At 38.2% G+C, this 16,135-nt stretch overlaps 1 protein-coding gene and 1 long non-coding RNA gene across 13 annotated transcripts in view; one reads left to right on the forward strand and one right to left on the reverse strand.

Moving 5' to 3' along the window:
* LOC137497040 (uncharacterized) overlaps positions 1 to 16,135 on the forward strand; it is a 142,272-nt gene that overhangs the window by 78,421 nt on the left and 47,716 nt on the right. Inside the window, exon 2 of the long non-coding RNA XR_011017619.1 lies at positions 3,921 to 4,073. This is a non-coding gene — a long non-coding RNA (uncharacterized lncRNA). The remainder of the gene's footprint in view (positions 1 to 3,920; positions 4,074 to 16,135) is intronic.
* polybromo (protein) overlaps positions 1 to 16,135 on the reverse strand; it is a 618,289-nt gene that overhangs the window by 39,968 nt on the left and 562,186 nt on the right. For 8 of the 12 annotated variants that reach the window (XM_067138036.2, XM_067138039.2, XM_067138035.2 and 5 more), the window contains one exon: positions 4,267 to 4,352. The exons of 1 other annotated variant lie outside the window; for it this stretch is intronic. In XM_067138036.2, the coding sequence (XP_066994137.2) occupies positions 4,267 to 4,352 (86 nt within the window). Of the gene's footprint in view, positions 1 to 4,266; positions 4,353 to 4,822; positions 4,885 to 10,094; positions 10,583 to 16,135 lie in introns of those variants that run through there. 3 more of the 12 variants (XM_067138037.2, XM_067138033.2, XM_067138038.2) reach the window with 2 other exon arrangements.

Genomic DNA, 16,135 nt, shown 5'->3' on the forward strand with positions numbered 1-16,135 from the left:
TGATATGCATTTAGGGCAGTCACCCAGGTGGCAGATTTCCTATTTGTTGTTTTCCTAGTCTTTTCTTAAATGTTTGCAAAAAAATTGGAAATTTACTGAACATCTCCCTTGGTAAGTTATTCCAATCCCTAACTCCCCTTTCTATAAACAAATATTTGCCCCAATTTGTCCTCTTGAATTCCAACTTTATCTTCATATTGTGATCATTCCCACTTTTAAAGACACCACTCAAACTTATTCGTCTACTGATGTCGTTCCATGCCATCTCCCCACTGACAGCTCGGAACATGCCAATTTTAGGTTCATCAGTTGGTAAATAGCACACCTACCAAGACGCACGGCTAGTGCATATATTGGTATTATAAACTCATTCGGAACAAATATTTCAGGTTTCCTATGGGAATCAACTCTCTATCATTTATCAAAACATACCACTTAGCCGAGCAGCTCACCTCCTTTCTCCAAAGTCTTCCCAGCCCAAGCTTGCAACATATTTGTAACACTACTCTTTTGTCGGAAATCACCCAGAACAAATCGAGCTGCTTTTCTTTGGATTTTTTCCAGTTCTTGAATCAAGTAATTCTGGTGAGGGTCCCATACACTGGAACCATACTCTAGTTGGGGTCTTACCAGAGACTTATGTGCCCTCTCCTTTACATCCTTACTACAACCCCTAAATACCCTCATAGCCATGTGCAGAGATCTGTAACCTTTATTTACAATCATATTTATGTGATTACCCCAATGAAGATCTTTCTTTATATTAACACCTAGGTACTTACAATGAACCCCAAAAGGAACTTTCACCTCATCAACACAGTAATTAAAAGTAAGAGGACTTTTCCTATTTGTGAAACTAACAACCTGACTTTTAACCCTGTTTATCATCATACTATTGCCTACTGTCCATCTCACAACATTATCAAGGTCATTTTGATGTTGCTCACAATCTTGTATCTTGTTGTAACTTATTTATGTTGCACAAGGACTAAATGAAAAGGCTGAAAGAAACACAACAGATGAAGAGTGGACAGCCCTGAAGAATGAAATCAGTAGAACTGTTGAAGAAAAGTTAGGAAGAAAGACAAGGTCAGGTAAGAATGAATTGGATAGAAAGTGCAGGACAGCTAAGGAAGATGCTACATACTGGAAAAGCAAGGAAACCTTTGGAGAGAGGAAAACTAGGTGTTTGAATATTAAAAGCTCATATGGAAAATCACTTCTAGGAAAAGAAGGCAAGGCAGAAAGATGGCAGGATCATATCTCTTTTTTAAAAATTTGCTTACGTCACACCAACACAGATAGGTCTTATGGCAACAATTGGGTAGGAAAGGGCTAGGAGTGGGAAGGAAGCAGCTGAGACCTTAATTAAGGTACAGCCCCAGCATTTGCCTGGTGTGAAAATGGGAGACCATGGAAAACAATCTTTGGGCTGGTGACAGTATGGATCAAACCCACTATCTCCTGGATGCAAGCTCACAGCTGCGTGCCCCTACATGGCCAACTCGTCCGGTAGGAAACTATCAAACAGTTGTAGTAAGGTAAAGACATAGATGATATGGTTCTGGAGCAAGAAGAGGCTAATGAAATGGGAGACCCTATTTTGAGGTCAGAATTCAACAGAGCTTTGAGAGACCTAAACAGGAACAAGGCACCTGGAAATGATGACATTCTCTCTGAATTACTGACTGCTTTAGGAGAAATCAGATGGCAAGGCTATTCCATTTAGTGTGTAACATGTATGATACAGGAGAAGTGCCATCCAATTTTCAGCAGAATGTCGTTATAACTATGCTCAAGAAAGCCGGTGCTGACAAGTGTGAAAATTACTGCACCATTAGTTTAGTATCTCATGGCTGTAAAATTTGAACATGTATTATTTACAGAAGAATGGAAAGACAAGTTGAAGCTGAGTCAGGAGAAAATCAGTTCAGCTTCAGAAGAAATGTGGAAACACATAAGACTACCTGACTTTACATCTAATTGTAAGAGCATTGTATTAAGGAGGACAAGCCCACAAACATGGCATTAGTAAATCTAGAGAAGGCAATCATTAATGATGACTGGATCAAGTTGTTTGATATTCTGAAGGTGATCGGGATCATGTAGTGAGGAAGAAGGATTGTCTACAATCTGTACAAAAATCAGTCTGCAGTGGTAAGAATTGAGAGTTATGTAAAAGAAGTAGCAATTGAAAAATGGAGTGAGGTAAGGCTGCAGTTTGTCCCTTCTCCTTTTCTAAGTTTCTTTGTAATAGGCAGTAAAGGATATCAATGAGGATTTGGAAAGGAAATCCCAATCCAAGGAGAGGAAATCAAAACTCTCAAATTTGCCAATTATATTGTTATTCTAACTTAAATTAGAAAATTAAGTCAAATGAAGAAGATCAATATGATTGCTTGGGCAGTAGAATAATGATGACAGAAGTAAAGACATAAAATGCAGACTAGCATTTTCCTAAGAAAATAAATTTGCGCACTTCGAACATTGGTATAAGAATAAGAAAGACATTTTGAAGATTTTCGACTGGGGTGTGGCATTGTATAGAAGTAAAACAGACAATAACTACTGCAGCTCAGAAGAGAATAGAAGGTTTTAAAATGTGATATTACAGAAGAATGCTTCAGGTGACGGGTAGATCTTTGAATCACGAATGAAGAGATACTGAAGCGAATTAATGACACAAGAACAATCTGGTGAAATCTAACCTGAAGAAGAGACAAAATTACAGGATACACTTTTTTTTTTTTTTTTTCTATTTGCTTTACGTCTTATGGCAATGACGGGATAGCAAAGGCCTAGGAATTGGAAGGAAGCGGCTGTGGCCTTAATTAAGGTACAGCCCCGGCATAGGATACGCCTTAAGACACCCAGATCTTGTTCAGTTAGTTCTTGAGGGAAATGTAGGCAGTAAGAAAGGTAGAGGTAGACCAAGGTTTGAATATAACAAACAGATTTCAGTAGATGCAGGTTGATGTAGTTATGCAGAAATGAAAAGGTTATCACAGGATAGGGTGGCATGGAGGACTGCATCAAATCAGTCTATGGACTGATGACCTGAACAAAAACCACCACTGGCAATCTCCAATCTCGAGAAACTTCACATTTTCTGCCACTTACATCTCACAATTGTCACCTTTGTTTGCAATAGTGTCAGTAAAGAGCAATGTGAAATGCTACAGGCTGGCGAAATATGCTTTTTCTTTGGATGACCACCACCTGAAGTTGGCTAATTACATGTTAGCTATTTCTGCCTCATGTTGTGGAGACACACATTCCCTGCTACTGGTGTGATAATCTGGGAAGCAACTGCACATGTTCAGCATTCTTCACTGATAGTGATAAAAGGGTCATTGACAGCGACCCCACATTACCATTTCTGACATCTTTCCGTAAGATACTGATTACCTGCACACAGTTTGGGATTCCGAGGAGCATTTAAGTCAAGTTTGAGTACTCTGTATTTGTGATCCATGGAACATTTGTGGGACCATGTGAGTGTCATCTACCACCATGCTGAAGTGTTTGTAATTTGGAACATAATTTGCAACAACTGTTGGCAAATCTGCAGCAGGATGGCAGATAGCACCTGATTCAATGCCCTATCACATCAGTACATGTATCCAGACATAAAGAGGTCCAATGGGGTATTAAAGAGGAGTATAGCATTGTTCAGATGCAATGATGTTGTAATCACATATTTTTCTTTTGTTTGTACCATAATACTAATAAAAATTTGCTTGTAACCATCAGCCTTTTCTTGGTGTGCATATTTTTATGTCAGGGTGTTTATATATTAAAAATCTAGTAAATAAATTGTGTAAAGGAAAATATGTGTCCACTCTTTAGTCCCGTTGTTTTCCGCAATACGGGGTCAAGGGTGAAGTGAGACAATGAATTTATATGGCTTGTTTTTACAGCTGGTGGCCTAGTAGGAACTGTCCCAGCACATGCTTGGAAGTGAAGATGGGAAACCATAGAAAACCATTCTCAGGACAGCCTATGGTGGAATTCGAACCCACTCACCTCCTGAATGCACAGCTTGGCTCCATAGCTGTAGTACATTAACACAGGTGACCACTCTGCTTGGTATTTTTAAAAGGAAAATATTTTTACAAATTTCACAACTGATTTTTTAAAATTATAAGCTTTCCTGTCACAAGAAGATATATAATACTTATGTATAGATTAATACTAAGAGCAAACAAAGAAGCACTAAATACATCACATTCTCAAGTATTTCATCACACATAAGCTTTTACTCACGGGCTGCATGCGGGTGACTTTGCGGGTTTGCAGGAACCAGGGGTCGGCCTTGGGGAATCGTAGGCCTGCGTGATGGCACAAAGTTCCTACACAACATGGATGACTAATGTAACTACACAACACCCAATACTCTCTGGGCCCTTCGACCACAACAGCACACACAAATGCAAATAATGCAACACATGAAGCCTTGCACTCCAGTGATATATTCTACTGAGTATCATGATGCAGTCAGTGGCACCTGTTTTAGATTAATTAGCATGAGACAGCAAAGTTTGTCAAATATTTTAACTTTGTTAACATGTCACTGACTGCACTGAACACACTATGAAACAAGAACCAATAATGTTATCAAGGCTGTATAAAAGCAACACAATCACAAATAGGTCTGAACGTGATACAGAAAAAATATTTATCAATTTCATAAAACTAAAGAAAGACTAAGGGCCAATGCACTACATCCATTTTGAGACACAGCAGCCATGCCCCATGCTGTTGGTCACAAGCTAGGGAATAAAAGAGCACACACAACATAAATTAGCACTTTGGTACCAACCAGTACTTTCACTGGCTGTAGTTGTAGGTACGGGGGGAGCACTCCGCGAACATACAAAGTTCCTGAAACAAATCAGTTGCTAGAGAAACACTTTCAAACAGACCCCAATATTTTCAAAAACCATGTAAGTACTGTATTAACCCTAGAACTGGCAAATGTAGATTTTTTGACACTTTGCTTTCTACTACAGTGGAAATTTAATTTTTCGACATGTCCATACTTCTTTCCATTTTTCTATCAGTTCGTCAATTGGAAGTATGGCATGCTGTTACTTGTCAACCTCTATGTCAGCGGTAGCTGCGAGTTCAGTTTCATCCATGGTTACAACATCTTTGGGTGAGATTTCTTTCAAACAAATTCAGGTAGTTTCCCAGCTGCTAATTATGCACCATTGCTTACTTTGTAAACAAACCTTTGTGCTTAGCTGCTTGTTTAGAATCTCATATCTTAGTTATCTGTTTGTGTGCGAGTTATGAACTGTTGTGTATTTGAATTATCATTACGTTGAGTACTTGTGTGGAAATCATTATGCATTAGTAATAAATTGTATCCAAAACATTGCATTCTAATGTCGAAGTATTAGTGATAGTGATGGTTTGCTACAATATTTTACCCCATATCTTGAGTTCTTAGACAGCATAAACTTTGTACAGTGCATTTCAGATACATGATTGACATTTTGTACATCTTGGTTTATTTTTAGTATGCTTCGTGTTGGTGTACACATGATCTAATTTTGTAATTCTTTTTTTTTTTTTACAACTTGCTTAGCGTCGCAAAGGCCTAGGAGTGGGAAAGAATCGGCCGTGGCCTTAATTAAGGAACAGCCCCAGCATTTGCCTGGCGTGAAAATGTGAAACCACAGAAAACCATCTTCAGGGCTGCCGACAGTGGGGCTCGAACCCACTATCTCCCGGATGCAAGCTCACAGCCGCGCGCCTCTAACCGCATGGCCAACTCCCCTGGTCATTTTTAATTTAGGGTCTATGCTTTTTGAACTGACTGTACATGTTTTAGGTTAATGAATATGGAATACAGTATTTGGTAACCTCATCACACTCCTCATTGTTTTTGCTTTTTAACACGTTCTTTGTTCTGCAAGTAACATGTGACTCATCCAGCACAAAAATGTGGTGCTGAAAGTGTTTTATTCCCTGTTACAGTGATAACTTCCCATAACAGCCCGACAGTGAGTCACAGAGAGTACCTATGATGTTTTATGGTATAGATGTACGTTTAACAACTACCTTAGACCACGAGGCACTGGTGACTCATGACACATGTATGTATTACAGCTTTTACTATTATTGCTATACAAGTCACCAGTGCCTCGTATTTTTACTATATGTCCCACTCAACTACAGTGGACAAATAGGTGCTATAGGCTACATTGCTATTACTGTGTTGTAGCAGTCATTATGGGCGGGTGGAAATTTGTTGTGACTGCATGTGAATATCCTTGTTGGTGTGGGAAGTAACTACGGTATTCACAAGTGGGCACCTTTTCAATGCAGCATCATGGTAAAAATGTTACATACAGATATTATCATCTTACTGATATTACAACCCAGCATTTTCAAACTCTTTTTTTTGCGGCAAGAGGTGTGATAGGTGATCTTAACTAATTTTGGGTCGCTGAACACGAATCCGTTGTCCGTTTTGACGTATCACGTCACGTTTTCTCACAATAGGTATATCAAAATAAGAGATAGACCTGAATATCGCATATAAAAAGTACTGAAAAATGTTGATAATTTTGGAAATATTTATAATTTTTTGTATTATTTTATATATTTTTAAAGTTGAATAGTCTTGAATTATTATATACAATGAATAATTATTGAGTATAAAATACAAATATACATATATTTTTTTTGCTAGTTGCTTCACGTCGCACCGACACAGATAGGTCTTATGACGACTATGGGACAGGAACAGGCTAGGACTGGGAAGGAAGCAGCTGTGGCCTTAATTAAGGTACAGCCCCAGCATTTGCCTGGTGTGAAAATGGGAAACTACGGAAAAACCATTTTCAGGGCTGCCGACAGTGGGGTTCGAACCTACTATCTCCCGAATACTGGCCGCACTTAAGCGACTGCAGCTATCAAGCTCGGTAATGAAATATTTAGCATTTATTGTAATATAATACTGATTTACACAAAAAGACATAAAGTAACAACTCTGAAGGAATGAAAGCAATTTATTTTGAGAATTAAACATGATTTACAAGCAAACAATGTGAATTTTGTTCAGTATATTTATGAATTCATGAATGTGAACAAAATAAACGTTAACGGTCCTAGATGTTCCCTTGGGATAAACGCTTGGCTGCCCAGCGTCTGACTGCATCAAGTTTGTCTTCTCTTTTCAAACACCAACAGTAGTCGGCCATCATTGCTTCATCTTACCTCCCCTGGTATCTTCTTTCTGCCTCCTTGATGTCCTGGTGGAACCTCTCTCCCATCTCTTCATGAACAGCCCCAAGATTTTGCGGAAAGTGATTGAGGTGAGAATGAAGTGCAGTTTCAAACTCATTCTACACCACAACACTTTCATATCATCCAACATCATTTACACTATTATTTCGTATTGTTCATCCATTACATTTCCTAGGTACTTCATTATGGCGTCTCTTATTGAATTCCATGCAGCAAATTCCACGGCATTCATCGTCTGTTCAAAGTTTCTGTCTTTCAGAAGTTTTCTAATTTGTGGTCCATTAGAAATGCCTTCCTTGACTTTTGCATTAGATAAATGTGGAAAATTGCTTGCAATATACTTGAAACAGGGGCTACTTTTGTCCAAGGCCTTAACGAACTGCTTCATGATTTCCAGTTTGATGTGTAGCGGTGGCAAAATAAATTTTTGTGGATCAACTAAGGCAGCATTCGTAACATTTTTCACACCAGGTGTCAAAACTTGCCTCTTGCGACAGGAAGGTATAGATCAGTGTTTGTCCCTAGCTCTGCTGTCCCATTCACATAAATAACAAGAGAATTTAGTTCTTGTTATCCTAACAGAATACCACACACCTTCAAGTCACTACACAAATCTCACCGGTGCTCATGATACTTTATTTTATCTATAAGAGTTTGCATTGTGATATAATTTTCTTTTAGTGAAACGGAATGTGCCACAGGAATCGAAGCTAGAATGTTCCCGTTATGAAGTGGTACAGCCTTTAAACAAACCACGGCCACTCTAACAACAGCCGATTCGCTGTTATCACAAAGCAGCACTGTGGCGATATGACATATTTTCAGACAGTGAATGGCAAATAACACAGAAACTAGACGTGATACAATAGAACCAATGACATTTCTGTAATCAGGAGACCTTATTTAGTTAAAATCACGTATCAGATGCTTTGCCGCAAAAATCATGCTGGGTAGTGTATCCATAAGCATAGAAAGCTACAGAAAATGTGTGTGTGTGTCTCTCTCTCTTCACGACAAACCAGGAGATCTCGTTTAGTAAAACCATTACAGGAGTTCGATATCGAGGATCTTTCAGAATATGAGGATACTGAATGCAGGAATATTGAAGATCCCAATTTTTTATTATCAAGTTTGTCATTTCAATTAGCAGAGGAGCAGCCCATTGATATATACTCTCACTTCATGGATGACAATCTACTGGAAATGATGGATCAGAAAGCTAACAGGTATGCCATACAACTTAAAGAAAATTGTAATGAGAAAAGCAAGTCCAGAAGTTTGAAATGGAAGGAAATCAATTAATACTAATCCAAAAACAACTTATATGATGTTCAGCTTATAAGAAAGGTAATGCCATGGGATTGTTTCCTTCTTCCCTTGAGATTCTGGCACTTTGCTGACAATGAAACCAACCATCAACCATCTACGTACTGAATCTAACCCCTCCTTGACATATTAAACCAACATTTCGAGAAAGCCTTGACAATGGGGAAATAAATTATTACAGATGAAACTATGGTTCCTTGGAGAAGCCGTTTAGTTTTCAGAATGTACATTCCTAATAAAAGCTCATAAATATGGAGTTATGATGTATTAACTCTGTTCAAAGGAAGAACAAAGATTTATGCAGGAAAATCTAATATAAAAGTGGAGTGAGTCATACTCATTCTGTTGCAATGGAGCTTCTAAACGGACTTTTAAATTAAAGTCATATCCTCTATGCTGAAAATTTCTATGCCAGTGTACCTCTTGCAGAAGAACTTCTGAAGAATGAAACATTATTTGTGTGTGTGTGGAGCCCTTCGTAGCAAAAGATGTGGTCTGCCATTGATTGTGAAACAGAAAATGAAGGAATGAGAGGTGGTGGATAGAATGTGTCAACACGGTACTAGAGTCATCAAGTGGGTTGACAAGCAACCTGTTCTAATGCTTTCAACACAGCCCAGCCATAGAGACTACCTGGAAAGAAAAACAGAGCACCACCACCACCACCACCACCAGAGACAGTGAACCTGTCAGGAAGTTTCTCTCCATCCTTGATTACAATGGAGCTAAAAAGGGGGTCGATTTCAGTGACCAAATGTCTTCATATTATTCAGGTCTACGTAAAGGATTAAAATGGTACAGGAAGTAACCCTAGAAGTTATCACAGGAACAGCCTTAGTTAATGCTTTTATATTTCACACAATGTAATCTCAAAAAAAAAAACCACCCTAAAAAAACTACTGCAATTTCAAGAGGAGGTCACACAAAGCCTTGGTGGACCACAGTTGGAACCTGCTGTCAGTCTTGGGAGGAGACGTGCACACACTCCATCAAAGATGGAAGGACCAGCCCGAAAAGTTTGAAGACAATGTGCGTTTACTAAAAAGCTCAGCAAGAAAGCAGCACACTGAAGATGCTGACATGAATAATGTTACTGGTTTTACATCCTGCTATCTACTTTCATGGTTTTCGGAGACGAGGTGCTGGAATAATTTTGTACCATGGGAGTTCTTTTACGTGCTGGTAAATCTACTGATACAGGGCTGAAATATATGAGCACCTTCAAATAGCACAGGACTGAGCCAGGATCAAACTTGCCAAGTTGGGCTCAGAAAGGCAGAGCCTTAACTGTCTAAGTCACCTGGTGACAAGAAAATAAAGCAGGTGTCAACGTACTGTGAGGAATGCCTAAATAATCCATTCATGTGCATTGAATGTCTTAATAAAGTTCATAAATTCTGAAATTAAACTTACTGTATACAAAATATCGTCGTTGCCGGGACAAAACCTCCTATGTGATAATATTTTTGGAGATATTTCTGTCCAATCTGGAGATATACTGACCCACAGCACATACATTATGAAGAGCGAGAATGCCTTGACAATATTCACACAATATTGAACCTTAGATGACAGAACCTTACCGCTCAAAGTTCTAAGCTAAAATATTTCACATAGCAGGTTTGTCCTGGCAACAACAATATATTGTTGTCTAATAATAATCAAATTAGTGAAATCAGGAGTGTAAATATTTTTGGAAATTTCAAGATCAGAGCAAAAAGATAGATGGTTAGATTCAAATAGAGAACAGTATTATTAATATATCCTTATTTTACAATTTTATATACAGTGTCTTTATTTTTATTTTTTTAAGTTCCGTTTGGGCCTGCTATGGACCACGTGGTTCTAATCTCTAGCAGCTTTCTTCTTTGACCAGTACTCCTTCATTCTTGCACTTTGAATGTCTTTTTGCTCCTGAGTCCATTTCACACCTCCTTCCAGAAGTACTGTTTTTTCCGTTAGTGACTGGAGAGAGTTTGATGATCTGGTCAACATTCTGGTGACAAGAAAATAAAGCAGGTGTGAACGTACTGTGAGCAATGCCCTAATAATCCATTCATGTGCACTGAATGTCTTAATAAAGTTCATAAATTCTGAAATTAAACTTACTGTATCCAAAATATATTGTTGTCTAATAATAATGAAATTAGTGAAATCAGGAGTGTAAATATTTTTGGAAATTTCAAGATCAGAGCAAAAAGATAGATGGTTAGGTTCAAATAGAGAACAGTATTATTAATAAATCCTTATTTTACAATTTTATATACAGTGCCTTTCTCTCTTGTTTCGTTTCGGCCAACTAAGGACCTCGTCATTTCAACTGTTTCCCTTGAGCTTTAATGTTGGTCCAGTACTTCTTCATTCATATACGGTGTTGCTCCTTTCGTTCTTCCGTCCATGCCTTTCCAGTTCTCATCTTCGGCTTTGGTAGGAAACTCTGATGTTCTTGGAGTTTTTTCTTAAGTGGGACACGCTCCTGGATATCTTCAAATGAGATCCCAATCTCCTGCAGATCTTTCTGTACCTCACTGAACCATGCCCCCTTTGCCTTTTTCTCTTGGAGGAAAGTGAAAATGCGGTTGGTTAACCGTGTTGAATTCATTCGGGCCATGTGTCCATAAAAAGTAAACCTCCTTTTTCGCATCACATCAGTTATTTTCTCCACATGCGAATACAACTCCTGGTTGTACCGTCTCGTAAACTCGCCGTTGTCTTTGACTGGACCTAAGATTTTTCTCAAAATCTTTGTTTCCTTGGCCTCCAATTTCTCCACCATGCCTTTTTTGTTCACGGTGAGACATTCCGCTGCATATAGAGCCTCTGGCCGGATAACAGTGCAATAGTGTTTGATTTTTGCATTCAGACATATAGATCTTTTGTTATAGACATTTTTAGTCAGATGGTAAGCCATTTCCATTTTATTCATGTGTGAAGAAAAGGCTTCTTTTTCGGACAAGTTAGGTTCTATCCATTCACCAAGATACTTAAATTTTTCAACTCGCTTGACTTTTCCGTGAGTCTCTTCTATATACAGTGCCTTTATTATTATTATTATTATTATTATTATTATTATTATTTTTAGTTCTGTTTGGGCCTGCTAAGGACCACGTGGTTCTTATCTCTAGCAGCTTTCTTCTTTGACCAGTACTCCTTCATTCTTGCACTGTGAATGTCTTTTTGCTCCTGAGTCCATTTCACACCTCCTCCCGGACGTACTGATTTTTCTGTTAGTGACTGGAGAGAGTTTGATGTTCTGATCAATGTTCTGTACCTATTCCTGTCATAAATTTCACTGGGAGCAATGTCCAATTCTTGAAGATCTTTTCTGACGAGTCTTGCCCACTTGGCATTAGTTGCTTTCCCTCTAGAGATGGTGTGGAAGATTCTGGAGGTGAGCCTCTGATTGTCCATTCTCATGACATGACCATAGAAGTTCAATCTCCTCTTCCTCATAGATGTTGTAATGCTCTCCAGTTGTTGGTACAGTTCATTGTTGTGCCTGATTCTGTACTTGTCTTCTTCTTTAATATGGCCCATGATTTTTCTCAGGATCTTCCTTTCCTTCAGCTCCAGTTTTTTTCTTTCTTTCTTTCTTTCTTTCTTTCTTTCTTTCTTTCTTTACATTTTATGGCCTTTATTGGACCACTCTAGCCAACTTTATACAAATAATTTTTCAGTTTCCTGTCAGCCGAGTACTTCTTCATTCTCTTGGATCTTATCTTTCTTTCTTCATCAGAAATCACCCTTCCTATTGTCTGTTTGTTGATTCTGGTTTGCAGTCGGGTTTGCTTGTCTGAGTTTCCTGATTTTGCTAGTTTTGTTTCTTAGGCCTTCCATTGTAATTTGTAGTTCATCCATATCTTCCTTGATTTCTGTAATCCACTTAATGTTGTACTTACTATTCCATAATGTTTCTATTATTCTCCTGATGATCCTGTTCTCTGGTGTCCTGATTAGATGTCCAAAAAGTGAAATGCGTTTCTTTCTGATTGTGCTCATTACTGGTTCTATTTCCTTATAGTCTGTTTCATTAGAAGCTACTCTCCAGTGTCCATCTTTTTGGTATGATTTGTTGATGCATGTTCTAATGATTTTTCTCTCTATCTTGAGTATTTTGTCTATTTGTGCAGTGTTAGTCGTTTTGAAGAGGGTTTCACTTGCGTATGTTATTTCTGGTTGAGTGACTGTTTTGTAGTGTTTTAGTTTTGTTGCTACTGACAGGCCCTTTTTGTTGTAAGTATTCTTGGCGACATATTGTGCTCTGGTCAATTTATTTATTCTGTTAAGCCATGGTGGCTTTTCATTGAGGTTATGTGTTATGATTTATCCTACATATTTAAATTTATCTACAATTTTGATTTCTTGGTTCCCTATGGCAATTCTGTTTATGAGTGGTGGGTCAGTTAACATGATTACTGTCTTTTCAAAAGATTTTCCAAGACCAATTTTCTGTGCTATTTCCTGTAGTGATATAATGTGTTGTCTGGTTTCCTGAATATTGTTGGACAAGAGAGCAAGGTCGTAGGCAATTTAAACTTATGCTGTCTTTGGATCTTCCAATTCGGATGTTCTTTGGGTTGATCTTGTACCATTCCCTCATTATATACTCCAAGGCACAATTGAACAGCAGTGGTGACAAGCAATCTCCTTGTCTTAAACCTGTTTTTATGATGAATGGCTCAGAGAATTTCCCTCCGAACTTGAAGTGAGTTCTATCAATTTGATTAATTTTGGATGGAGGCCGAAATTTCTTAAGATTTGTAACACTGAAGGACTATGGATACAGTCGTAAGCTTTTTTAAAGTCCATGAAGATTATTGCAAGAGGTTTGTTTTGTTTCTTGTAATATGCTATGTCTAATTTTAAAGTGATGATTTGTTCTGCACAGCTTCTCCAAGGTCTGAAGCCTCCTTGGTATTCACCTAATTATTCTTCTAGTTGCTCTTTGATCCTCCTGCATAGGATTCTGGAGAAAATCTTGTATGTGCAGTCTAAGAGAGAGATACCTCTGTAATTATCTGGATTGCTTTTTTGTGGAGTGCGTGGATTATGACTGTGGTCCAATGTTCAGGGAACTTTTCTGTTATCCACATTTTTGTTACGGCCATGTGTAAGGATGTTCGAACTGTATCACTGGCATATTTCCACATTTCTGCGACAACTTTGTCTTCGATATAGATGTTGATTCCCATAGGGAATCTGAAATATTTGTCCTGAATGACTAAATGCCAAGCAGGCATCAATTTTTGATAATGAGACAAAGTCTCTTAGTGCATTGGCACTGCCGGTGGCTCCAGTTAGCCTACACAGTGGCCCCCACGGTATGCACTGGCCAGCGTATTGGTAGGTGTGCTAGGTACCAACTGATGAGCCCACCCTAGCATACGAGGGCGAAACGCTGGCAACCAAGAATGAGTTAGCTGGAAAATTTATGATGTCCAATAACGGACCATTTATATCGGTATAACTTTGTCTTCTCCGCATGCCTTATAATTTTTCAACTCTCTGAGTGCTGTTTCCATTCTCTTGGATTGTTGGGGGGTTTATGAGTTCAGGCAGGGTTTGATGGGTGTGTTTGTATTAATTGCTAAAAGTTCCCGGGGTTCTTCACAATTCAAAAGTTTAATGAATGTTTTTGCCATGATTTCGGCATTTTACTTGTCATTATGTGCCATTTTTCCATCCTCACTTTTCAGCATTAACGTGGGAGGGGAAAATTTTTGTAGTTGTCTTCCACACATTTTGTAAAAGTCTCTGGATGGTTTTGTGGTAATTTTCTTCTACTGAGTCAATTAGATCTTTCTGTGATTGTCTCTTGGTTTGCCTGATCATTTTTGTGAACTTTTTCCTGATATTTTTGAGGTTGGTTGCACTTTCTTCTGTTTTGTGTGTTTGAAATTTTAACCATGCCTGATATCCTTCTTCATGAATTTTGTCTTATCTGAGGTCCACCAGGCATGTATTTTCTGTGGGTTCAATGGGACTAAATATTCAGCTTGTTGCCTGAGAACTGGAACCAGTTCTTCTAAGTTATCTGTCAGTTTTATGTTTTGTGGGACTTCTCTACATCTGTCATTTCTAATTAATTGGTGTGGATCAAATTTCCTCTTTTGTTTATTGCATTTTGGTTTATATTTTAGTGGTCTGAACTTAATTTTGATTTTGACTATGTAATGATCTGAACCTGAATCTACTTCTCTTAATACTTAAATATTGTAGATTTCTCTGTGGAAGGATTTATCCATAAATACACGATCCAGCTGCCATTCCCCTTTTCTCCAATCAGGAGGTTTCCATGTTTTAAGTTTGTTTGGCCTCCTTTTGAAGTATGTGGATTTTGAGATCAGTTTGTGTTCTCTGCAGAGTTCAACAAGTCCTTGACCATTCTTATTTGTATGTTTATGTGGAGCCCATTTCCGAATGATATCTTGATATTTCTTTTCTCTACCAATATAGTTGGCCTGTTATTGGACATTATAAATTTTCCATCTAACTCATTCCTGTTTGGCAGCGTTTTGCCCCAGTGTGCTAAATTGGGCTCATCAGTTGGTAAATAGCACACCTATCAAGACGGATGGCTAGTGCATACCGTGGAGGCCACTGCGTAAGCTACTTGGAGCCACCGGCAGTGCCAATGCACTATGAGAGACCTTGTCTCATTTTCAAAAGTTGATGCCTGCCTGGCCATCAGATGATATAGATGTTGACTCCTATAGGGAACCTGAAATATTTGTCCCGAATGAGTAAATTTATAATTTATTTATTTATAATGCGTCTTGGTAGGTGTGCTATTTACCAACTGATGAGCTCAATTTAACACACTGGGGCGAAATGTTGGCAACCAGGAATGAGTTAGCTGGAAAATTTATAATGTCCAATAACGGACCAACTGTATTGGTATTATAAATTTATTCATTCGGGACAAATATTTCAGGTTCCCTATGGGAATCAACATCTATATCATTTATTTTCTCTTCCGAGTTGGGCATTGAAGTCCCCTAACAGGATCTTAACGTTGTTAATATTTACTTGGTTTACTGTTTGGTCAAGGAGATCCTAAAACTTTTCCACTTCTTTCCTAGTCTTTCTTAGAAAATTCTTTTCATTAGTAGGGGCATGGGCATTTATGATGGTATAGATTTTGTTGGATGCTTTTTAACTCAAAGTTGCATTTCTAGGTGAGATGGCTTGAAAATCATTTATCGAATCTATTATTTTCAAATTGACTATAAACCCAGTTCCAAATTGGGCACTTTGTTTCATAACCCTTAGTCCAGGTTTCCCATTGTAAATTCTGTAGCCTTTATTATAAAGCAAATAAATATGTTTTATTGTTTGTCTAAATATGCATTTATACTCCTGTAAATCTACCTTTACCAACATGTACAAAGGGATGTTACGCATTGTACTTAGCCTTGGTGCATTTGTCATTATTAGGGACCATACCTTTTAGGTGACATGGATAAAAGTAAACCCATGTATGGATGACTCGCAGACTTCAATGATTATCGCCGCTAAACCGAACGCCAGTGGATTGCCTTGCTGAGGA

The sequence above is a fragment of the Anabrus simplex genome, chromosome 1, assembly GCF_040414725.1.
Source record: "Anabrus simplex isolate iqAnaSimp1 chromosome 1, ASM4041472v1, whole genome shotgun sequence".
Taxonomy (NCBI): Eukaryota; Metazoa; Arthropoda; class Insecta; order Orthoptera; family Tettigoniidae; genus Anabrus; species Anabrus simplex.